The sequence below is a fragment of the Ranitomeya variabilis genome, chromosome 3 (assembly GCF_051348905.1).
Source record: "Ranitomeya variabilis isolate aRanVar5 chromosome 3, aRanVar5.hap1, whole genome shotgun sequence".
NCBI lineage: Eukaryota > Metazoa > Chordata > Amphibia > Anura > Dendrobatidae > Ranitomeya > Ranitomeya variabilis.
The window spans coordinates 97,868,742-97,893,242 of record NC_135234.1 but is presented as its reverse complement, the minus strand read 5'-3'; the positions used below and the strand labels follow the sequence as shown (position 1 = coordinate 97,893,242).

General features: G+C 42.2%; 1 protein-coding gene across 1 annotated transcript in view; it reads left to right on the top strand.

Moving 5' to 3' along the window:
* PAFAH1B1 (platelet activating factor acetylhydrolase 1b regulatory subunit 1) overlaps nt 1-24,501 on the top strand; it is a 115,911-nt gene that overhangs the window by 69,506 nt on the left and 21,904 nt on the right. The window contains exons 2-5 of the mRNA XM_077294408.1: nt 549-752; nt 17,141-17,225; nt 19,540-19,614; nt 24,319-24,501. The exon at nt 24,319-24,501 is cut by the window's right edge and continues 24 nt beyond it. Of these exons, the coding sequence (XP_077150523.1) occupies nt 721-752; nt 17,141-17,225; nt 19,540-19,614; nt 24,319-24,501 (375 nt within the window). The 5' untranslated portion in view covers nt 549-720. The remainder of the gene's footprint in view (nt 1-548; nt 753-17,140; nt 17,226-19,539; nt 19,615-24,318) is intronic.

The following is a 24,501-nucleotide window of genomic DNA, read 5'->3' as shown; positions in this document are numbered from 1 at the left end:
TCCGCAGCATGTCAATTCTTTGTGCAGAATCTGCATCGTTTACACCTATTCCATTATAGGAATCCGCAGGTGTAAAAACGCAGACGAAATCTGCACATAATCTGTAGGGAATCCGCAACGTGTGCACATACCCTAACAGTGCACAGCCCGACCTTAACACATCTTTGAATTCTGTGTTTAATCTCCTACCTCATGCTAATACTACATAGCAAAAACCTGCTGGTAGATTCCTTTTTAAGCTTTGGTTGCAATGGGCGACATAGACAGTTTTCTATTAAATACTCTTCTAAATTGGTGTTAGTCCCCACCCCACCTCCCCCCTCACACCTATCCCATACCCCCACACACCCCATAATGATCTTTTGAATTGGGCAATGTTGACATGTGTGTAATAGGTTCCCTTCAACAAAAGTCCTGATGTTGTGCTGGGTCTGTCACAAGACCTATCCAAACAGCATCTGACTATCCCAATTGGTATTCTAGGCTGTTTAATGTTTGTTAGACGCTCAGTTTTCATTTTGCTTACTGCTCTTGTTTTATTTTTCCAGGTGCAATTAACCTTCCGTGTTGAATGACTCAAATCTTCTGTGGGATTTATCTTGTGGTTCTTTATATCTGAAGCCACTCTGTGGCCATATTCATCGCAGAGCCGGAGTTCCTTAGGATTTGTGAACTCCTGAAGGTCTCCACCACTGTATTGTTTCCAGGACTGAATTCATCATGGTCCTGTCACAGAGGCAACGAGATGAGCTGTAAGTTACCTGTGCTATAAGCGACATTGTATAAAGGATATTGGATTGGCTATTTCCTCTGTGTAGGGCTAATAAATGTTAGACTGATGTACAGGAATGTCCCACCTCAGTGTTGCTCTGCCCTGCCCATGGCCTTTAGCTGAGTCTGGGTGTAGTAGACTTTATGCAGAAATTAAACAGGCTGGACAGGTTTGCTTTGTGAAACAGCAGCTTGTGCCGTTAAATCAAGTCTCTTTAGAAGAAGGAAAATCAAAGGTGATGAGCTCATAAGTGAATATTTATGTACTAGGAACCTATTAATTGAAATCAATATGGGTAATAAAACATTTCCCTTGTGTCTGGATTTCAAATAGTATCTTGTACAGAAGTGTAAATACTATATGTACTAAATATACCATATATAATATTTAAATCTTTGAATTTATTTTGTCAGTTTTATTCATTGTCGAGAGACTTAAAAAGAAAATCCAAGCCAGAGCAGTTATCCACCGCAGTGGAGACAGAGATTGGGTGCCGAACCTCTGGACAGAAAAACTCCTTCAAGCTAATTGTTCCTCAGACGTACAGGGGATGTAATGCCACTTCTGCGTTGGGTTGAGCTTTGAAATAGAGCTACTAGGAGAGAGGAGTCCTGAAAAAGCTTTGACAGTGTCTGGCACAGCCTTCTCTTGACTAGGTTCAGACCACTCCGTAAAAGTGCGGACCTCCCACACACTTATAAGTACTGACGTTCTGCTTCTCAATGCAGAGAGTAAGCTGCTTTCAAAATATCGTGCTGCTGCAGTGAGGAGCCGGCTGTCAGACGCAGCCAGATTCCCCATAGAGAAGACAGAGATGGTTATAACAAGTCTGCTTCCTAATTTCTGCATACACTGCTGAACCAGTACTGTCTATACAGAATAGGAAGCACTGTCAGCACTTCCTCCTCTCCGGACCCAATGATCGCTGGGTGTAGGGAGAGAGCAGGTGGCTACGGCTAAGTTCACATTAGCGTTCGGGGGCTTTGCGGAGGGCTGCGGACGTCCTCAATTAAGCCCCGCCTACTTCCGCATACTTCTGCATGCGTCCTGCGTACCTGTCTTAAACATTGGGTACGTAGGACATACGGATGCGTCGTTTTGACGTGCCCGCCGACTGCACGGGAATGCAACAAGTTGCGTTTTGTGCTGGTGCGTTAAAGATAGGTACGTTAAATGTTGAAGATAGGTACGCAGGACTCATGCAGAAGTAGGCTGGGCTTAGCGGAGGACGTAAGCAGCCCTCCACAAAGCCCCCGAACGCAAATGTGAACCCGGCCTAAGCCATTTCTAAGCCTGAAATGAATGGAAAAATTAAACATTAAAAAAATCAAGGGGAAAAAACCATGTGAATGTTTTTAGCCCCACCCTTGTTAAAAAAAAAAAAAAAGAAAAAGAAAAATAGTCCACTAAATAAAATTGCTACAGAAAGGGGATCACAATTTTAAAATGTAACTGGTCCTTTTGTGGTCATAATAAAAATAAGAAAATGTGAAAAAATACACATTTCAGATTTTTCTTTACTTTTCCCCTTATAATCCGCTAAAAAAAAAAAAAAAAAATTACATGAAAATTAAGACCCACGTTTCGCAGAAAAAGATGGAGAAATGATTTTGAATATCTGAATGAAACAGATCTTCATATTTTTTGGGAGTTGTTAAAAGTGCATGTATGAAAGAACCCCAGAATGTGTCTGGGGAAAATGCCCCATTCTTGAACTGGATAAACATGCCCAGTATGTTAGACGCTTTTGCCGCTGTGTAATGGCCTTGCCCAATAAAGCAAATACACCTTTTTTTAAAAAAAATGCAGACAATTTTCTTTTTTTAAATCGGATACATTTTTATTGAATTTTTCAACATACAACAGATGAAAATACCCATCCAACTCACCCCTCCTTGTTCTGGACCACATAACAATTAGCAAGTATCCTTCTATATTATTTCTAAACACTCTTTTTCGGTGATTACTTTGTATCGCCGTTCATACTGCACCAACACACCCAAATGATACACCATTTGAAAGGTTAACGTGCCACCTTCAGCAAGAAAATAGCCAAACAAACCACACATCCATTATGTGATCACAAAATACACTTTAAACATTAATTTTCATAAACCTGTAGTAAGTAAAAATGACCTGCAGGTGGCACCACGCTACTCCAAAGCGTACTAATACAAAGCTGAAACAAATCCTAACATTTGCCGTGGGGGTTTTCCAGCTTGCCGAACTCCTTTCCCAGCCGATTTCAGGTAGGTGCATATAAAATATTTGCTACATATGTGGAAGTAGAATAAAAGTAAAACTTTTACCTGTTTAAGACTTCAGCTTTAAAGGGAACCTGTCACCCCCAAATTCGAGGGTAAGCTAAGCCCACCAGCATCAGGGGCTTATCTACAGCATTCTGTAATGCTATAGATAAGCCCCCGATGTAACCTAAAAGATAAGAAAAAGAGATTATATTATACTCACCCAGGGGCGGTCCCAGTCCGATGGGTGTCACGGTCCGGTCCGGCGCCTCCTATCTTCATCAGATGACGTCCTCTTCTGGTCTTCACGCTGCGGCGCAGGCGTACTTTGTCTGCCCTGTTGAGGGCAGAGCAAAGTACTGCAGTGCGAAGGCGCCGGGCGTCTCTGACCTTTCCCAGCGCCTGTGCACTGCAGCACTTTGCTCTGCTCTCAACAGGGTCAGATATAACTTTTTTTTTTAAAGGGATATTCCCAATTATTATACAATGGTGTAAATACACTCAGTTATGGGTCAATTCTCCTTCATCATTTTTGCTGTCAAAGTGGCACTGCTGTACGGGGAGCTGCTCCTTTCACATACATAGGGCTGTGTTGCACTTCCCTACACTGCAGATGGCAGTGCTGCTGTGGAGGGGGAAAAAAATGCTGCTGCCCCTGTTTTTTTTTTTTTTTGCAAGGTCCTGACAATCAGACCCCTTCTGATCAGTAAGTAAAATACCATTGTTTAATGTTGGGGGATCTCCTGTAGGCTGGAGTCGCACACAATGTATAAGAAAAATCGTTCCGTTTTACACGGACGAGAATCGCAGAAATGTTCCCTGAACAGTGATCCATGTGTCATCCGTGTGCAGTGCGAGGATGCGATTTTCTCGCATGCAAGCATCCGCACGGCGAGATTTTCTCGCCGACTTGCAAAATGGACATATAATGGATCCATGGGCTCAACTATTCATGAAAACACGTGTGTGTGTGTACGTGTGTACATGGATATATATATATATATATATATATATATATATATATATATATATAATATATATATATATAATATATATAGAGAGAGAGAGAGATATCTCAAAATAATGGAGACATCAACAAAAGTTAGTTTAATATGTTTAAAAGTTAGTTTAATATGGTGTAGGTCCACCTTTTGCGGCGATTACAGCCTCATGGATTCAGGCACAACCCAAGCCTGAGAGTGGGCACGTGACGAATTAGTTACACTACGATGAGCAGGTGGATGAATACCGTATTCTGTTGCCCACCAATGGTCCATATAAATATGTACTATCAAATGATCATGTGCTAGCTTGTCCTCTTTCGTGTAGGTTGTTGGCAGCATTGCGCCTTATGTAAATGTTCTGAATGTGAACGAATGATAATACTTGTTTAGTAGCGTACATGGTCATACAGTGCCAGTGATTTGTACAATGTAAATGGAATATATTTATTTTACCCTATCTTTTTTTTCACTTTCTTACCTGCTCCATGATGTCTCACTTGGAGCAGTTTTGGTTTTCTTTTTTGCCTAATGGTTAATTTTGTCCATTATAAAAGATTGACACCACACAAGCCAAAAATCCATCTAAATATTAAAGCTATTGACAAAATGCCCCCTTTTTTTTAATCAAATCCTTGTTAAAGCCCATGAACAGCCCATGACTTCTCCGCTATCTCTCCATGTAACCTAACGCAAATGTTTCTAATCACTGGATCCAAGCTAAATTCAGCTATGATCAAGTGACTTATACCAAAATTGTAACCCTAATGTGCTACATGATATCTATAATCATAACTACCCATGCACTTCTTGCATTCATAATCTTTCTTCTTTCTTAATTTAAAGTACAGAAATGTAAGATTTCATTATTTCAAAGGCATTCCTACTGAAATGTGTGCTCCGTGAAGAGTCCAGGCTATTAACATGCAGCATTGATTCATGCTCCTATTGAATTTGTAGTACCCTTTTGCTATCAGAGCATTGGAGAATGGATGAATGGGCATTGTGTAAATGTCAGCTTTTCTGTGTAGGACAGTCTGGGCCTTCCTGTAAGCAGCCCATTGACAAGCAGGAGACAGGTCACCTCTAACCGCCCTTGTCTGCTTCACCTCCGCTATTAGACTTTTTATGCTCCGATTTACCACATGCTTAGATGTCATTGTTTTGCTCACCCTGCATTGAATTCCTTATGCTTAATGATTTTCACTGAAACCTTTTCTTCAGTAGGAAGCTAGCTCTGAAATGCTGCCCTCCTATACTATTCTGTACCTTCACACTTCATTTCAGCTGAACTGATATCATGAAGTGCAGAAATATAATAGTGAGACTTTTCATAGATCTGTTGTTAAATGTAGCACCTGGGCATAATGCTAAGATTGGCATACTATGAAAAATATGTGGATACTGTAATGTATTGATGGCAGTTTAAAGGGAACCTGTTATTAGATTTGTGGTGCCCAAAACAGTGTCCGTGTGATTAGAGCTTGGTTGCACAATTGCAGTCGGGTATGTTTTGAATGTTTCAGAAAAACAAAAACCTAAGTTTAAAGATTTGGCCAGTCATTTCTCTGCAGCATTTATTACCTTGTAAACGTGTCATCATGGGGCGGTGCTTTGTCACCACTGTCCCTTGTTGACAACCTGTTTTGGGGTGGGACTGATGAGAAGTGACTGTAGCTTTTGTCCCTTCCATCGCATCCTCAGTGGCTTCTGCGCAGTCCCTGCTTCTGATGCTTCTGACACCACTGCCTCTTTGCCTGAAACGTATCATCATTAGGGTGCAATGACCAAAGCTCCATTAGTGGCAAAAAACAAATGCACAAAAGAAAAACCTTGAGCTTTGCTCACCATCCCTGGGCCCAGCATGGAGTTTCCAGCACTGAGTCTCCACCATTGCACTATGTTTGAAGCATGGATTTCACGTTGACAGCGTGGCAGTCAGCTGGTCCGGTAGCTCTAAGAGGTTTGCACAGTCTACATTGGCAGAACCGCTGAGTTCTGTTAAGAAAAGACATCGCATCAGGGGCTCGACAGTAGCACCTTATGTGCTACTGATGTACTTACAGGAAAACGTTTTCTGGGACAACCTTGTAAAAGTGACATAATTTTTGACCTTTCAGTAATTTGTATTGGCTTGATGTCCATTAACAATTTTAGTAGGGAGTAAAACTCTGAAAGGGTGAAATGTGTATGTGTTGAGATTGTGTCTGCACCTAAAATTGTTTTACAGTATACTTCCAAGAATACTATCCTGTACAATCTGGCTGTGGATAGACTTACGGTATATACAAGCTACTCTGGGTGCATTTTAGGCAGTAACATACAGGTGCTTCTCACAAAATTAGAATATCATCAAAAAGTTAATTTATTTCCGTTCTTAAATACAAAAAGTGAAACACCTATATTATATAGTCTTTGCAAACAGTGATCTATTTCAAGTGCTTATTTCTGTTAATGTTGATGATTATGGCTTAGAGCTAATGTTAACCCAGAAGTCATTATCTCAGTAAATTAGAATACTTTATAACACCAGCTTAAAAAATTATTTTAAAATCAGAAATGTTGGCCTACTGAAATGTATGTTCAGTAAATGCACTCAATACTTGGTCAGGGCTCCTTTTGCATCAGTTACTGCATCAATGCGGCGTGGCATGGAGGTGATCAGTCTGTGGCACTGCTGAAGTGTTATGGAAGCCCAGGTTGCTTTGATAGCAGCCTTCAGCTCATCTTCATTGTCTGGTGTCGCTCATCTTCCTCTTGACAATACCCCATAGATTCTCTATGGGGTTAAGGTCAGGCGAGTTTGCTGGCCAATCAAGCACAGTGGTACTGTTGTTTTTAAACCAGGTATTGGTACTTTTGGCAGTGTGGACAGGTGCCAAGTCCTGCTGTAGAATGAATTTTCCATCTCCGAAAAGCTTGTCAGCAGTGGGAAACATTAAGTGCTCTAAAATCTCCTGGTAGACAGCTGCGCTGACTATGGTCTTGATAAAACCCAGTGGACCTACACCAGCAGATGACATGGCTCCCCAAACATCACTGTGGAAACTTCACACTAGACCTCAAGCAGCTTGGATTGTGGCCTCTCCACTCTTCCTTCAGACTCTGGGACCTTGATTTCCTAATTAAATGCAAAATTTACTTTAATCTGAAATCAACACCTTAGACCACTGAGCAACAGTTCAGTTTTCTCCTTGGCCTAGGTAAGACACTTCTGGCGTTGTCTATTGGTCATGAGTGGCTTGACACAAGGAATGTGACACTTATAGCCCATGTCCTGGATACGTCTGTGTGTGGTGGCTCTTAAAGCAATGACTCCAGCAGTCAGTACACTCCTTGTGAATCTCCCTCAAGTTTTTGAATGGTCTTTTCTTAACAATCCTTTCAAGGCTTTGGTTATCCCGGTTTCTTGTGCACCTTTTTCTACCACACTTTTTCCTTCGACTCAACCTTTCCATTAATATGCTTGGCACAGCATTCTGAGAACAGCCAGCTTCTTTAACAATGACGTTTTGTGGCTTACCCTCCTTGTGGAGTGTCAGTGACTGCCTTATGGACATCAATCAAGTCAGCAGTCTTCCCCATGATTGTGGAGCTACTGAAACGGACTAAGGGACCTTTTTAAACGATTAGGAAGTCTTTGCAGGTGTTTTTGTTAATTACCGTATATACTCGAGTATAAGCCGACCCCCCCCTAATTTTGCCACAAAAAAATGGGAAAACTTAATGACTCGAGTATAAGCCTAGGGTGGAAAAAATGTAGCAGCTACTGGTAAATTTCAAAAATAAAAATAGATACCAATAAAAGTAAAATTAATTGAGACATCAGTAGTTTAAGTGTTTTTTGAATATCCATATTGAATCAGGAGCCCCACATAATGCTGCACATGGCCCCATACAGATATTTGCCCCATATAACGCTGCACATGGCCCCATAAGATGCTCCATACAGACATTTGCCCCATATGCTGTTGCTGCGATTATTTATTTATTTATTTTTAATCACATACTCACCTCTCAGGTACCCGGCACTTGCTATATACACCTGCTCCGCGTTCCACCGCCAAGCGCCGCTGTGTCTTCCCCGTCCTCTGCACTGACTGACTGAGCGTCACTGCAGAGGACTGGGAAGAAGCAGCAGCACCGACGGTGGAATGGGGAGCAGGTGAATATCGCGCACTGCCTCTGCCATACTCACCTGCTCCTGGCGCGGTCCCTGCACGTCTGTTCCCGGCAGCTGCTTCTTGTAGTGAGCGGTCACATGGTACCGCTCATTACGGTAATGAATATGTGGCTCCACCCCTATGGGAGTGGAGTCGGGTCCATATTCATTACTGTAATGAGCGGTACCATGTGACCGCGCACTACAGGAAGAAGCAGCCGGCGCCGGGGAACCAGGAGCAGGTGAGTATTATTACACAGCTCCGCTCCCCCTCCCCTGCCGACCCCTGGGTATGACTCGAGTATAGGCCGAGAGGGGCAATTTCAGCCTAAAAAAATGGGCTGAAATTCTTGGCTTATACTCAAGTATATACGGTATTCTAACTTACAGAGATAATGACTTTTGGGTTTTCATTGGCTGTAAGCCATAATCATCAACATTAAAAGAAATAAACACTTGAAATAGATCACTCTGTTTTTGTAATGACGCTATATAATGAGTTTCACTTTTTGTATTGAAGAACTGAAATGAACTTTTTGATATTCTAATTTTGTGAGAAGCACCTGTATATACAATTGGCTCCATTCAGGCAGGTCTCTGTTAGACTTGTTGATACTGAGAAAACTTGTTTAGGCCTTGTGCACACATTGCAGATTTCGTGCGTTTTTGGCTTTTGTGCCCATGATCAGGATATCGCAGCGTTATGGATGCAGCAAATTTTGCTGGTTCTAATTACGCAGGTAAATCCGTATGTGTTCATTGAACTATGCGGATTTACCGCATGTAATGAATGGCTATGGTTGAGGCTATGCAGTGTAGAGTATCGTCTCCTCTGCAGATGATTGACATGCTGTGGCTCATAAACCTGCGCTGTGGGTGAGTTTACCCAGAGTCAAATAGAAGCACAGTGGGCATGGGTTTTCTATAAATCCCATCCACTGTACTTGTAACCTAGAACGCAGCGTTTTGGACTCTGCACAGATGAACTGCATCTAAAACTCTTCTATACCGGATCGCAGGCATGTACCCTTAGGATTTCTTCTCATCATAATTAAACCTTTCTTGTTGGTGATATGCAGTACTTTCTAAGGATTCTCAGTGTATGCAGCACTTTTTTGTCTCTACTGATTTCAATTGTAAAATAAAAATGCCACAAAAATCATTCCTTTTGTACTTTTTTTTTCTTCCTTTTTAATCTGCTTTTGTTTTTCACTCAAAAGACTACACTAGAACTACCACAAAAATTTCTGGTCATTATACTTATAGGTAAAAATTCTAAGTAATTTAAGTCTGACTTTTAGTTGACTATAAGCATTGGATATCGTAATAGAATTAGTGCTTGAATAGTTTCTAATGTGATAATACTGTATGGTTACTTCATCAGGGATGTCAAACTCAAATAAACAGAGAGCAAAAATTAACAGCTTGGACAATGTTGCTGGCCAACGTTGATATTTGTTAAAAAAGTTCTACAATTGAGTTTTATATGGAAACAAATTTAAAGGGGTTGTCCCACTAACAAAGTACGGGACATTTGAATTAGTAGATCTTAGAATAAAATTGGCACGTAATCACGAATGGGGGCATACTGGATTAATATAATATTAACGCCTTAGTGACGGAGTCAAATTTTTGAAATCTGACCAGTGTCACTTTATGTGGTAATAACTCTGGAACACTTCAACAAATCCCAGTGATTTTGAGGTTTTTTTTTCGTGACACATTACACTTTATGTAATGGTAACTTTACGTCAATATGTTTTGTTTATTTATAAAAAAAAAAAAAAATATCAAACGTGACAAAAATGTAAAAAAATTAGCAATTTTAAAACTTTGAATGATTATCCCTTTAATCCAGATAGTCATACCACAGCAAAACATTAATAACTAATATTTTCCAAATGTCTGCTTTACATCAGCACCATTTGTGAAATGTTATTTTATTTTGTTAGCATTTTAAGAGGTTTAACCCCTTAACGACCGCCGATACGCCTTTTAACGGCGGCCGCTAAGGGTACTTAAACCACAGCGCCGTTAATTAACGGCGCTGTGGAAAAAGTGTATAGCGCCCCCCACAGTCCGATTTTCTCCGGGGTCTCGGCTGCCGGGGGTAGCCGAGACCCCAGAGAACATGATTCGGGTCGGTTTTTACCGACCCCGCTTTTGCGATCGCCGGTAATTAACCGTTTACCGGCGATCGCAAAAAAAAAAAAAAATCCGGACTTGCGTTTCTTTCTCTCCCCTCTAATGTGATCGCACATTAGAGGGGAGAAAAATAGGGTCCCCCGAGCCCCCCACGGTACCTTATGTACCGAAAAAGTTCCCCCTCCGGTCCCCGACCCTCCTCCTTTGTCCTAGTGCTCCAAAATGGCGGGCGCATGAGCAGATGCGCCCGCCAGAACATAACTCCGGCCGCCAGAACTCAGCCTCCCCGCAGTGTATTGGGGTCGGTTTTTACCGACCCCTGGAGCGATCGCAATCCCGGGGGTCTTTACAGACCCCCGGGGTTGCGATCGCTGCATATTGTTTGTAAAAAAAAAAAAGTTTGCTTTTCATTTCTCTCCCCTCTGATGTGATCGTACATCAGAAGGGAGAGAAATAAGAGTCCCCAGAGCCCCCCACCATACCTCCGGTGTGTCCCCCTGTTCCAGGTCCCCGGTCCAAGGTCTCCAGCCCACAGCTCCCGGCCCCCCTTCTTCTTCTCTGCTGGAAGAAAATGGCGGGCGCATGCGCAGTGCGCCTGCCATGATCTGCCAGCAGAGACCCAGCAACCTGTGAGAATTTTCTCATAGGCTGCTGGGTTTTGATTACTGTGATATGTTTTATCACAGTGATCAAAACCCCTAATGTTTTATAAACATGGCAGCACTTGGGATGTACCTCTCTCTTCTCTCCTTGTAGTTGTTCTGGGAGAGAAGAGAGAGAGACTACATATCAAGCGCTGCCCTGTCAGTAATAAAAAAAGCCATTTCTATATCCGCCAGCATCAAATTTACCCACCCCCGTTCCCCGTAATCCCTGCATCATAAGCAGGGGATTATAAAAAAAATAAAAAATAAATTATAATTTTTTTTAAACATTTTTGTTAGGGTTGGGGTTGGAAATAAAATGGCCCGCAGAAGTTTCAGCGCGGAGCAAGCTTACAGCCTGCTTTGCTCCGGCAGCTCCGGCAGTGAAACAGAATCTGCCTCTGAAGCTGAGCAGCTTTCAGACAGTGATGACGACTCTTCGTCCACGGGATCCCCCGGCCCGATGGTAGCGGAGTCGGTCGTCACTGCTGAAGCTTCAGAGGCAGGACCAAGTACCGCAGTCCCCCCACCGCTGTGGTATAATGACACCTCATTTTCCCCTCAAATTCCCCCTTTTTCTGCAGTCCCTGGAATAAAAGTAAATGTCGCCAATTTTACCCCCATTGATTTTTTTGAAATTTTCATTAGCCCCGAAGTCCTGCAATTAATCGTCCACCAAACCAACCTATATGCCCGCCAGTATATTTCCCAAAAACCCAATGCCTTTCATTCCCGTTCCTGGATCCCCACAAATGTCCCCGAAATAAAAAAAATTCTTAGGCCTCACCCTGAATATGGGTATAGTCAAAAAACCCACTCTCCGCTCTTACTGGGCAACAAAAGCTGTCCACAGCACCCCTGTATTTGCAGCAGTCATGACACGAGTCCGTTACGAAGCCCTGATGAGATTCCTCCACTTTAGTGACAATTCCCAAGCCCTCCCAAGAACTGACCCCAACTACGATCGGCTAAATAAATTGAGACCCCTAATTTCCCTCCTAAAAACTTCCTTTCTAAATTCCTATACCCCAGAGCAAAATGTGGCAGTCGACGAGTCCTTGATGAGCTACAAGGGCCGTCTGTCATTCCGCCAATTTATTCCCTCCAAGAGAGCCAAATATGGCGTAAAATTATATAAAGCATGCGAGAGCTCATCAGGGTACACGTCCACCTTTTTAATTTATGAAGGTAGGGACCGCCAAATAAACCCCCCAAACTGCCCCCAGACAATTAATATCCCAGGCAAAATTGTCTGGGAGCTAATGACGCCCTTTCTCAATCAAGGGTACCACGTGTATACGGACAACTATTACACGAGCATCCCCCTATACAAATCCCTCCATGCTGCAAATACAGGGGCCTGTGGGACAGTGAGGAAAAATAGAGTGGGGCTTCCGTCACAGTTGGTGTCCAGACGCTTGGAGAGGGGGGCGTCATTCTCACTTGCAAGCGACCAACTTCTTGCAGTGAAGTGGAAAGACAGGAAGGACGTCTACATGCTTTCCACACTGCATACGGACACCACTGTGACGGTCAGAGAGAGGGGTGCCACCAGGGACAAAGAAAAACCTGTCTGCGTCACAGACTACAACAAACACATGGGTGGCGTAGACTTGTCAGACCAGGTTCTGCAACCATACCTGGTCAAGAGGAAGACCAGGGCATGGTATAAAAAGGTGGCAATCTATCTAATCCAAACTGCCACATATAACAGTTTTGTCCTATATAAAAAATCACAAGGACCACTTACGTTCCTGCACTTTCAGGAAAAAGTTGTGGAGAGCCTCATATTTGAGTCCATGGCACCGGGGGAAGCCTTCGACTCTGAGGATTCCCGGAGACTTTCAGAACGCCATTTTCCTCACCCTGTCCCTGTCACTCCCACCCAAAGGTATCCTCAAAAAAGGTGCAGAGTTTGCAGAAAGCATGGCAGACGGAGTGATTCCCGATTCTATTGCCCCACATGCCCATCCCAACCAGGCCTTTGTATCTCCCCCTGTTTTGAGACCTACCACACCACCTACAATTATTAGTTTGTTTGTTTTTTCAATAATTTTTATTTTCTGCTTAGTGGCCCAAGTAGTACAATTTGGAACAATTGATAAATATTATTTTAATTAGTAGATCCCATTTTACCCCATTTCATAATTAATTCCAGAACTTGATCAATCCCATACCAAACTACTATCCCAACAAATTCTCATCCACGTACCCACGTCTGTACGCTCTAGAGTGTGGACCCCACAAATGTTCTTGCAAAGTCAGGTCATCTGACAATTCTAGAACTTGATCAATCCCATGCCAAACTACTATTCCAACAAATTCTCGTCCACGTACCCATGTCAATAAGCGTTAGAATGTGGACCCCAGAAATGATCTTGAAAAGTGAGATCATCTGAAAATGAATTCTAGGACTTGATTACTCACAAACATTTTTGACCATTTTTTATGACTGTCTTGCTACACAAAACTTTGGCTTCCATTTATATTACTTATATTTATGTTGATGATACGGGCATGATCATTTTATTGTAGGATTTCTAAAAAAATTAGGAAGTTCCGTACTTATACACTATGGGCTTTACTTTATGGTTCTTGCCGAACCTCTGGTACCAGACAATACTTTCTATAGAGAGCTGGTTGTTTTGCGCATATAGCGGTTCTGACCTTGGCGGGTGGGAGCTTGCTATGGTGTTCCACGTCTATTGGCACATTTGTCCCCATATAGGGATTGATGGAGCTAAAAGGACGTTGTACGACCAGTCTCTGAAAGTGTCTGCCATTCTAGCCCTGATGGTGTTCTTTCATCTTTGGAACAAACTCCGATTTGCCACATAGTTGGCTGCATTTTCCTACACATTTTGCCCTTCATTCCAGTACAGTTTATTCTTCCTGCTACAATATACGCAAATGCGGGACAACTGTTTTGTTAGCAAGACCAATTTTATAGTCAGCCAATGTGTTTTAGGAGCATGCCTCCCTCTGTGAGTAATAATTCCTGGAAGGATTTTCTTTTTTGCTCAATGTCTCTAGAAGCTTTGAATGGGTCCTGGATCTTCAATTTCAAATAAAGCCAAATTTGTCACATTGTGCCCCTTTCTGTCCACGCCCTGCCATTTGTCCAAACAGAACTTTTTGACTACATATGGGATATCGCTGCACTCATAATAAAGTGGGTAACGAATTGTGGGGTCCACTTTTTGATGTTATTTCTGAAAAAGTGAGACATTCAGGTCTAAAACAAGATTCTCGTGGAAAAAAATGAATTTTTTCAGTATGCCGACCTAATGTTATCAAACTCTGTGTCGTACATGTGGGTTCAAATTGCTCAATATACCCCTGATTAAATTCTTTGAGGGGTGTAGTTTCCAAAACAGGGTCAGTTGTGGGGGGTTTCTGCTGTTAGGCACATATACAAACCCAAAATGGCGTCCGCTCTCACAATTAAGAGATTAAAAAGTCAAACGGCGCTCCTTCCCTTCCAAGCTCCGCAGTGCGCCCAAACAGAGGTTTACCCCCACATACGGGGTATCGACATACTCAGAACAAATTGCACAACAACTTTTGGGAACCAATTTCTCTTGCTACCCTTGGGAAAATAAAAAATTGGGGGTGAAAAGATCATTCTTGTGAAAAAAAAATGATTTTTTAATTTTTTCGGCTCTACGTTATAAACTTGTGTGAAGCACTTGGGGGTTCAAAGTGTTGACCACATGCCTAGATAAGTTCCTTAGGGGGTCTAGTTTCCAAAATGGTGTCACTTGTGGGGGGTTTCCACTGTTTAGGCACATCAGCGCCTCTCCAAACGCGACATGGTGTCCGATCTCAATTCCAGGGAATTCTATGTTGAAAAAGCCAAATGGCGCTCCTTCCCTTCTGAGCTCTACTGTGCACCCAAACAGAGGTTTACCCCCACATACGGGGTATCGACATACTCAGGACAAATTGCACAACAACTTTTGGGAACCAATTTCTCTTGCTACCCTTGGGAAAATAAAAAATGTGGGGTGAAAAGATCATTCTTGTGAAAAAAAAAAAAGATTTTTAATTTTTTCGGCTCTACGTTATAAACTTGTGTGAAGCACTTGGGGGTTCAAAGTGTTGACCACACACCTAGATAAGTTCCTTAGGGGGTCTAGTTTCCAAAATGGGGTCACTTTTGGGGGGTTTCCACTGTTTAGGCGCATCAGCGGCTCTCCAAACGCGACATGGTGTTCGATCTCAATTCCAGGGAATTCTGTGTTCTGTGCACCCAAAAAGTGGTCCCCCCCCACATATAACGTATCGACATTCTCCAGACAAATTGCACAACAAATTATGTGGTTCATTTTCTTTTTTTACACTTATGAAAATAAAAAAAATTGGTTCTGAAGTAAAATGTTTGTGAAAAAAAGTAAAATGTTCATTTTTTCCTTCCACATTGCTTTAGCTCTCGTGAAGCACCTGAAGGGTTAATAAACTTCTTGAATGTGGTTTTGCGCACCTTGAGGGGTGCAGTTTTTAGAATGGTGTCACTTTTGGGTATTTTCAGCCATATAGACCCCTCAAACTGACTTCAAATGTGAGGTGGTCCCTAAAAAAAATGGTTTAGTAAATTTTGCTGTAAAAATAAGAAATTGCTGGTCAAATTTTAACCCTTAACTCCCTAATGTATTTTTTTTTTTTTCCCAAAATTGTGCTGATGTAAAGTAGACATATGGGAAATGTTATTTATTGACCATTTTGTGTGACATATCTCTCTGATGTAAGGGAATAAAAATTTAAATTTTGAAAATTGCTAAATTTTCAAAATTTTCGCCATATTTCCATTTTTTTAATAAATAAACGCAAGTAATATCGAAGAAATGTTACCACTAACATGAAGTACAATATGTCACGAGAAAACAATCTCAGAATCAGCAGGATCTGTTGAAGCGTTCCCGAGTTATGACCTCATAAAGTGACAGTGGTCAGAATTGTAAAAATTGGCTCGGTCATTAAGTACCAAATTGGCTCTGTCACTAAGGGGTTAAAAATGAAGCAGTAATTTTTCAAGAAATTTACAAAATTTATTTTTTTAGGGACTTGTCCATGTTTGAAGTGCCTTTAGGGTCCCATATATTGGGAAACCCCCAAACGTGATACCATTTTAAAAACGGCACCCCCTGTCATATTGAAAACTGTCGTCAGGTTGTTTCAGGAATTAATGCAAAGTGGCATGACAGAAATGAAAATGTTTATTTTTACCACCTAAATGCCGCTAACTTCTGAACAGGTTACAACAGCCGGCAGATTGTAAGGCCGCTATTTGGTCGTGAAGTGCCATAGCAAACAGGACCACAAAATTATGATCTGAGGGCACCAACTGGGATAAAGAGGAAGACCCCACACTCTGTTTACCATTTATAATGATGTTGTCACTATTGACAGCAGCATCTAAGGGGTTAAACAGATTTGGACGATGCAAATACTGATCGTGGCTGATGCAGCAAGTTGTCAGCTATAGTGGACAGCCGACAGATGCTGAATTGTCACCTGTATGGGGAGGCTATTCTCTTATATCTCAGGTCAGTTAAAAGGCGTATTGGCGGTCATTAAGGGGATAAAGAACAGTAAAAAGCATATGATCTAATTAAAATATGTAATAACAAAGGGGGGAAAAACAAACCTTGAATTAATAAATACAGGTAATAAAGTATGATGCCAACAAGTGCCCCCCCCACACACACATTGATACCCCCACAGTGAATTCCTCCACAGTACCCCCACACGCTGTACCCCCCAGGAAAGTATGGGGACACAGTATGATGCCCCAATGGTGATCCACACAGTCCTCCACAGATTAATGGGCCCTCTATAGTCCTCCATACAGTTTAATGGCCGCACATAGTGCTTAATACAGTATAATGGCCCTACATAGTCCCCGGCGTTGTGGGCCAGATATAATCATCCTGAGGGCCACATTTGGCCCACAGGCCAGAGCTTTATGGGTGCTTTATACATTAGTCTAGCTGCTTAGAATTGTGTAAAACTGTGCTTGGTCTCCACATATCAGCATATTTTTATATTAACAAACTTATCTACCATATCTTGTATAATTTATCTAAAGAGCCATAATACATTGTCTACACAAAGCTATGAGAGGTCCTTGTTTCATAGTTCTAATACAACTATCATTATTAAATTTTCAGAAATCGAGCTATAGCAGACTATCTCCGTTCTAATGGCTATGAAGAGGCATACTCTGTTTTCAAGAAGGAGGCAGAACTGGATATGGTAAGATCTTACAATTTACTTACAGGAAAGATTTATATCTTTGTACCGTGTCAGCCAGTAGATGGAAAAATATTTAGAATTGAGAGTCCTCAGTGGATGATACCTTCTAATAGCTAACCAAAAAGATGGTAACAAATTTTGAGCTTTTGAGACTACTCAGGTCTCCATCAGTCATAGAATAACGCAAAATCTGAAGTCACATTAGTTATACACAACAGGGCACAGAAATGATGCAATAGATAATACAAACTATCATTATGGGAAAGGGATAAACCGGTTTTGGCTGTAAATATTGGAACAGTTCATAGGAGGAGTGTGAAAGTTTTATTTTTTACTGGTTGGGGTCTGGTTCTGTGTTGTGATGCCCCCACAAGGTCTGAGGAGCAACTTCCTTAGTTGATGTAGAACAACATAAATCCACACAACACATTCATTCCTGCACCGAATGTCAAAGTTGTCATAAGTTTATGCTCCCAGATCTTTCTGAGATTTGAAGTTACCTTGTTAATACAAGTATTTTCATGTCCAAATATGTTTGGCCATAGATAAATTTTATTTATTTTTTTTTCTTGTATGGCGCTGAGAATTCATCCTTGTTCTAAGCTTTGGCCCTGTCTCTCCTACATACAGACCCTTGGTTAGACATTTAGTACAAATAATTAGGTACACCACATTAGATGTGATGCAGCTGAAAGTACCTGGGATCTTGTAGTCCTGATGTGAGTTGGGGATCTTTATCGTGTCCGTGATCATTATAAATGGACAGGTTTTACATTTTTTCTGGTTGCAGGAAAGGTTCCTGCAGCTGTTGGAGAGGACAGGGAGCTTCTGACAATGATTCTTCTTAGATTTGGGGGCTGCCTAAAACAGAGCAGCTCCACTTAGCACTCCCAGATTTGGATTGTAGGTGACTACTAGAGTCACCCAGTAATTTTCTTCTTTAGCTTTGTAATGAGGTGATTCCTTGATATTCTGGTGGCTCTTGTAATCTGGTTTTCAATTGTTCTTGGATGGTAGCCCTGATTCAAAAAGGTCTTTCTGAGGCCACCAAGGTGTTTGTCTCTATCCATGGGGTTGAAACATATATGATTGTATCTGATGGCTTGGCTGTAGACAATAGAATTTGTGTTTTTGATGGAAACTGTCCCATTTAAGGTATGTTGGACGGTCGTTTGGCTTCTGATACAGGGATGTCTCTATTTCATTGTTCTGTAGCGAAGATACTTGGATTAAACAATTCCTAACATTTGAAGAAACTTCTCGGCTATCGTAGTCACGTCTTCAGTAGAGATCTGGGTTTTGAGATCCCATCACATCAATGCAGAGGGACCCAGTTGAGTGCTGTGCCTTTTCAGCTGTGCTTAATGCTGCGCTGTGATGTGCTGTGGTGTATGGATCTATCTGAAGGGCTTGTATACGGGTTATCCCTGCATCCTGAGCATAGGTGAAAACGCCAATCGGTGCTGGCCCTGGTGATGCTGGCGTTCCAAGGCACCAGCCTAGGATGGGTGCTCTTACTGCTCCGATCCTAGGCAGGTCACAGCGCTGTCACACCGCAGCCCTGTGATTGGTGCGATCGATGTAATCAATTTCTCCAATCAGAGCTGGTCCAGGCCATACCTGGCTTTGTCAGGCACCAGCCTATGATCGGTGCTCCTGAAACAGAGAAATGCTGCCAATAGGATCACAGCATGAACAGCCAATCACAACGATTGTAGTTGAGAGGTCAGCGATTGCCCCAGGATGACGACCCTTTCTACCCAGATGGTGCTGGAGTTTTAATGCGATCACCGTGACTTCGGTCACAGTGTTGCATTATAAAAACGTAACAATCCGTCCCTGGTCAAATAGGCACAGGGAAGTATTATTACGACAAATGTCATAAAGAGATTTGCCCACTAACATTCCCTCAAATATTTATGCATCATCAAACCCTCAGCGGCCAGCCGTGGCAGCATAGTGGATGGGATTTCAAGAACTCTCATGTCCACTATGTATCCACAGACACCTGCAGATCATCTGCGGATACTGACATGTGGTGCGTCCTTCCAGACCGCAGCCTGTCAATTTCTTTTGTGGAGACACTGGTCTCTGCAAGAGAAATTAGATCAATAGAATGTATTGGGTGCAGTAAATCCGCACGGTTCAGTGCACACATGCAGATTCATCTGTGTCCAATAGAAGACAGCGAACATGCATTGTGTCCAAAGCGCTGCTATTTCCGGATTGTGGACACCCGCCATAATATATAATGAATTTACGTAAAATGTTTGAAGGATATTTCTTCATTGAGATTCAATGTGTTCTATTTCAGAATGAAGAGTTAGACAAGAAGTATGCGGGCCTACTGGAGAAGAAATGGACATCTGTTATCAGATTACAAAAGAAGGTACATTGGACAATATTTTGTGTGTGAAAGTATCTAGATGCTCGAGTAGCGAAACCAGAGGCTACACTAAATACTTTTCAGCAGAGTTCAAATATTATTTTCACAAAGCATATCGGTTGCAGGCTGGGGGCAAAAGAAAAGTGCCCAGAAAAGGGTAAATCCCAAGCATACCGATGGGTTGCTGTCTTGAACTGGAGGATGGGGGGCTGTGTTTTTTGAGCTTGCCAAATGGGTGCAAATCTTGAAATGCATGTGTATAGCAATTGACTAAGTATCCCCTGTTTAGAGCAATGTAAATGATTGGCAATGCTCATCTTTTTGATGCCAGTGACATAAAATAAGTTTGTATAGATTGAAAAAGAAAAGTCAAATCTATTTAGCCCAATGCATGTCGATCATGCCTCTGGTAGCCTATCACTTCTGATAATGTGTTAAGTCTGATGTGCAAAAATATGCATGAGACTCGTGAAAAAAGCTGACTTTTGGTGATTTGTAGCCTATGTAACACAGCCAACACTGGCTATGGGGCCTGTTTCATACTACCTTAGTGGCCATATGAAGCATATGTACACTATTCATTGTTAAGGGGTGAATAGAAAATCATTTTAATATAGCATTAAATGCAGGAACTTTGGACTTGAGATTAGTCAAGTTAAATGGTTATTCTCAAAGAAGTTATTCCCTACCCATAAAATACGAGATAAATTCCTGATCACAGAGGATCTGATAGCTGGAACTATCTGGAATGGTGCAGAGTTGTGTGTGCTGAGTCTCTGCTCTCATTGTCAGGGATACTGATGGAAATAGCTGAGAAAAGCTCTCCTCTTAATCACATAGACCTGAACCCCTTTTTGACATCGGACGTAATGAACCTTCCATGTGACCTTTGTCAATTTGATCATGGACGGATCATTACGTCTGAGCGATCGCCGCCGGGTGTCAGCTGACTGACACCATAAAAAATAAAAAACAAGGCAAAAAACAATGCTTTATCATCATACCGCTGAACAAAAAGTGAAATAACACGCAATCAAAAAGACAGATATAAATAAACATGGTACAACTGAAAACGTCATCTTGTCCCGCAAAAAACGAGCCTCCACACAGCTCCATCAGCAGAAAAATAAAAGATATACAGTATTTTTCCGACCATAAGACGCACTTTTTTTCCTCCAAATTTGGGAGGAAAGTGTGGGTGCGTCTTATGGTCGGGATGTAGCATGTGGGGAGGGGGGCAGCAGTGAGTGGGATCGCACTGTTATCCCACTTCAGGATGTCCCCGCTGCCCGGAATCAGCGCTGGGAAAACCACATGGTCCCGATGATTAAGTGCAGTGAATATTCATTAGCGGCTCCCCGCCCACCGATCAGCTGAGTGGTGAGCCAGGAGAAGCAAATGAATACTGCACTTAAGCAGGGACACGCATGGCTTCCTCAGCGCTGATTCATGCAGCAGCTAGGGAGATTTGTGTGTCCTGGGGAGGAGGCAGCAGCAGCAGGGGCCAGAGCGGAGAGGAGATCGCTGTATACCTGCCTGCCATGCCTGGATGCCGAGTGCTGTGCACAAACAGGACCTGTGTGATGTCAGGAGTGGGCGGGCTGGAGCATCACATGGCAGCTCAGAGCCCTCCCTCTTCTTGACATCATCACAGGTCCTTCAGGCTCTCCACTAGAATCTGCAGGCTTCCTCAAAACCTGTGCTGTGGAGAGGCAACAAGAGGGAGGGCTCTGTGTGTGCAGTCATGGGATGCTTTTCACCTCACCACAGCTGGCAGGCTGCCACAATTAAAAGGTTAGTCTTTACAAAACACAATAAAGCACTCTGACACTCCTGTGGTGAACTATAACTCCCAGCATGTCATAGGATCTGCAGGACATGCTGGGAGTTATAGTTCTCCCATGGGATTTTAAAGCAGCACTCCAGTGCTATTTTGCAGTGCTGGAGTGGTGCTTTCAATATCAGCCCTGTGCCCCCATTCTTATACTCACCCTCTAGCATCTAAATATAGTACTGTACAGACACCACACTGGTCCTGCAGCTTCCAACATAATAACATACTATTATACAGTGGGGCAAAAAAGTATTTAGTCAGTCAGCAATAGTGCAAGTTCCACCACTTAAAGATGAGAGGCGTCTGTAATTTACATCATAGGTAGACCTCAACTATGGGAGACAAACTGAGAAAAAAAAATCCAGAAAATCACATTGTCTGTTTTTTTATCATTTTATTTGCATATTATGGTGGAAAATAAGTATTTGGTCAGAAACAAAATTTCATCTCAATACTTTGTAATATATCCTTTGTTGGCAATGACAGAGGTCAAATGTTTTCTGTAAGTCTTCACAAGGTTGCCACACACTGTTGTTGGTATGTTGGCCCATTCCTCCATGCAGATCTCCTCTAGAGCAGTGATGTTTTTGGCTTTTCGCTTGGCAACACGGACTTTCAACTCCCTCCAAAGGTTTTCTATAGGGTTGAGATCTGGAGACTGGCTAGGCCACTCCAGGACCTTGAAATGCTTCTTACGAAGCCACTCCTTCATTGCCCTGGCGGTGTGCTTTGGATCATTGTCATGTTGAAAGACCCAGCCACGTTTCATCTTCAATGCCCTTGCTGATGGAAGGAGGTTTGCACTCAAAATCTCACGATACATGGCCCCATTCATTCTTTCATATACCCGGATCAGTCGTCCTGGCCCCTTTGCAGAGAAACAGCCCCAAAGCATGATGTTTCCACCACCATGCTTTACAGTAGGTATGGTGTTTGATGGATGCAACTCAGTATTCTTTTTCCTCCAAACACGACAAGTTGTGTTTCTACCAAACAGTTCCAGTTTGGTTTCATCAGACCATAGGACATTCTCCCAAAACTCCTCTGGATCATCCAAATGCTCTCTAGCAAACTTCAGACGGGCCCGGACATGTACTGGCTTAAGCAGTGGGACACGTCTGGCACTGCAGGATCTGAGTCCATGGTGGCGTAGTGTGTTACTTATGGTAGGCCTTGTTACATTGGTCCCAGCTCTCTGCAGTTCATTCACTAGGTCCCCCCGCGTGGTTCTGGGATTTTTGCTCACCGTTCTTGTGATCATTCTGACCCCACGGGGTGGGATTTTGCGTGGAGCCCCAGATCGAGGGAGATTATCAGTGGTCTTGTATGTCTTCCATTTTCTAATTATTGCTCCCACTGTTGATTTCTTCACTCCAAGCTGGTTGGCTATTGCAGATTCAGTCTTCCCAGCCTGGTGCAGGGCTACAATTTCGTTTCTGGTGTCCTTTGACAGCTCTTTGGTCTTCACCATAGTGGAGTTTGGAGTCAGACTGTTTGAGGGTGTGCACAGGTGTCTTTTTATACTGATAACAATTTTAAACAGGTGCCATTACTACAGGTAATGAGTGGAGGAAAGAGGAGACTCTTAAAGAAGAAGTTACAGGTCTGTGAGAGCCAGAAATCTTGATTGTTTGTTTCTGACCAAATACTTATTTTCCACCATAATATGCAAATAAAATGATAAAAAAACAGACAATGTGATTTTCTAGATTTTTTTTTCTCAGTTTGTCTCCCATAGTTGAGGTCTACCTATGATGTAAATTACAGACGCCTCTCATCTTTTTAAGTGGTGGAACTTGCACTATTGCTGACTGACTAAATACTTTTTTGCCCCACTGTATGTAATAACACCACATATAATAGTATGTTATTTGTTATTAAATATTTTACCACATTTTTTTGCTTCAAATATTTTTTTTTCCCTATTTTCCACCTCTAAAACCTGGGTGCGCCTTATAGCCCGGTGCGTCTTATAGTCCGAAAAATACGGTAGGTCTCAGAATAAAGCGATGCAAAAACTATTTTTTCTATAAAATAGTTTTAATTGTACAAAAGCGTCAAAATATAAATGAGGTATCACTGTAATCGTACTGACCTGAAGAATAAAACTGCTTTATCAATTTTACCCCACACGAAACGGTATAAAGGCGCCCCACCCCCCAAAAAAATTCAAGAATTGCTGATTTTTTTTCTCCAAAAAATGGGAATAGCAAGTGATCAAAAAATGTCATGTGCCCAAAAATGGTAAACTAAAAACGTCAACTCGTCCCACAAAAAACAAACCTTACATGACTGTGGGCCAAAATCTAAAAAAATTATAGCTCTCAAAATGTGATGCAAAAACTATTTTTGCAATAAAAAGCGTCTTTTAGTGTGTGACAGCAGCCAAACATAACCCACTAATAAGGCCCCTTTCACACGTCCTGATATTTCCGGTACCGGAGAGGTCAGTGTCCCTGTGTAATACTTGCAGCACACATGTGGCGTCTGTGTGCCACATCAGTACCACACGGACGGGCGCCAGGGAAGAAGCGTTACAGTAAGCGCTGTTCCCCGGCGCCGGGTGCTGAACACTGCTCTCATCATTCTCCCCTGCTCTGCTGGAAATCAGCAGGGGAGAATAAGTTACATTTATGTGATAAGAGACAGGCAGCAGCTCATGGGACTATTACTCCCATCAGCCTATCCCTGCTGCTGCTAATAAGTGACAGCAGGAGAGGCTGATGGGGGTCTTCATCAGCTGCTGCCTAAACTATAAATAAATAAAGGAAAAAACCTGGCACGGGTTTAGCTGAAAATGTACAACCCCTTTATTGAATTAAGATAAGGTTATCAGTTGGTCAATTAATTCAGCGTTTTATATGGATCCTTAGGTAATGGAATTAGAATCAAAGCTAAATGAAGCAAAAGAAGAATTTACATCTGGAGGACCAATTGGTCAGAAGAGAGACCCCAAAGAATGGATACCACGCCCTCCTGAAAAATATGCACTTAGTGGTCACCGGAGTCCTGTCACTCGTGTCATTTTCCATCCAGTGTTTAGTGTTATGGTCACT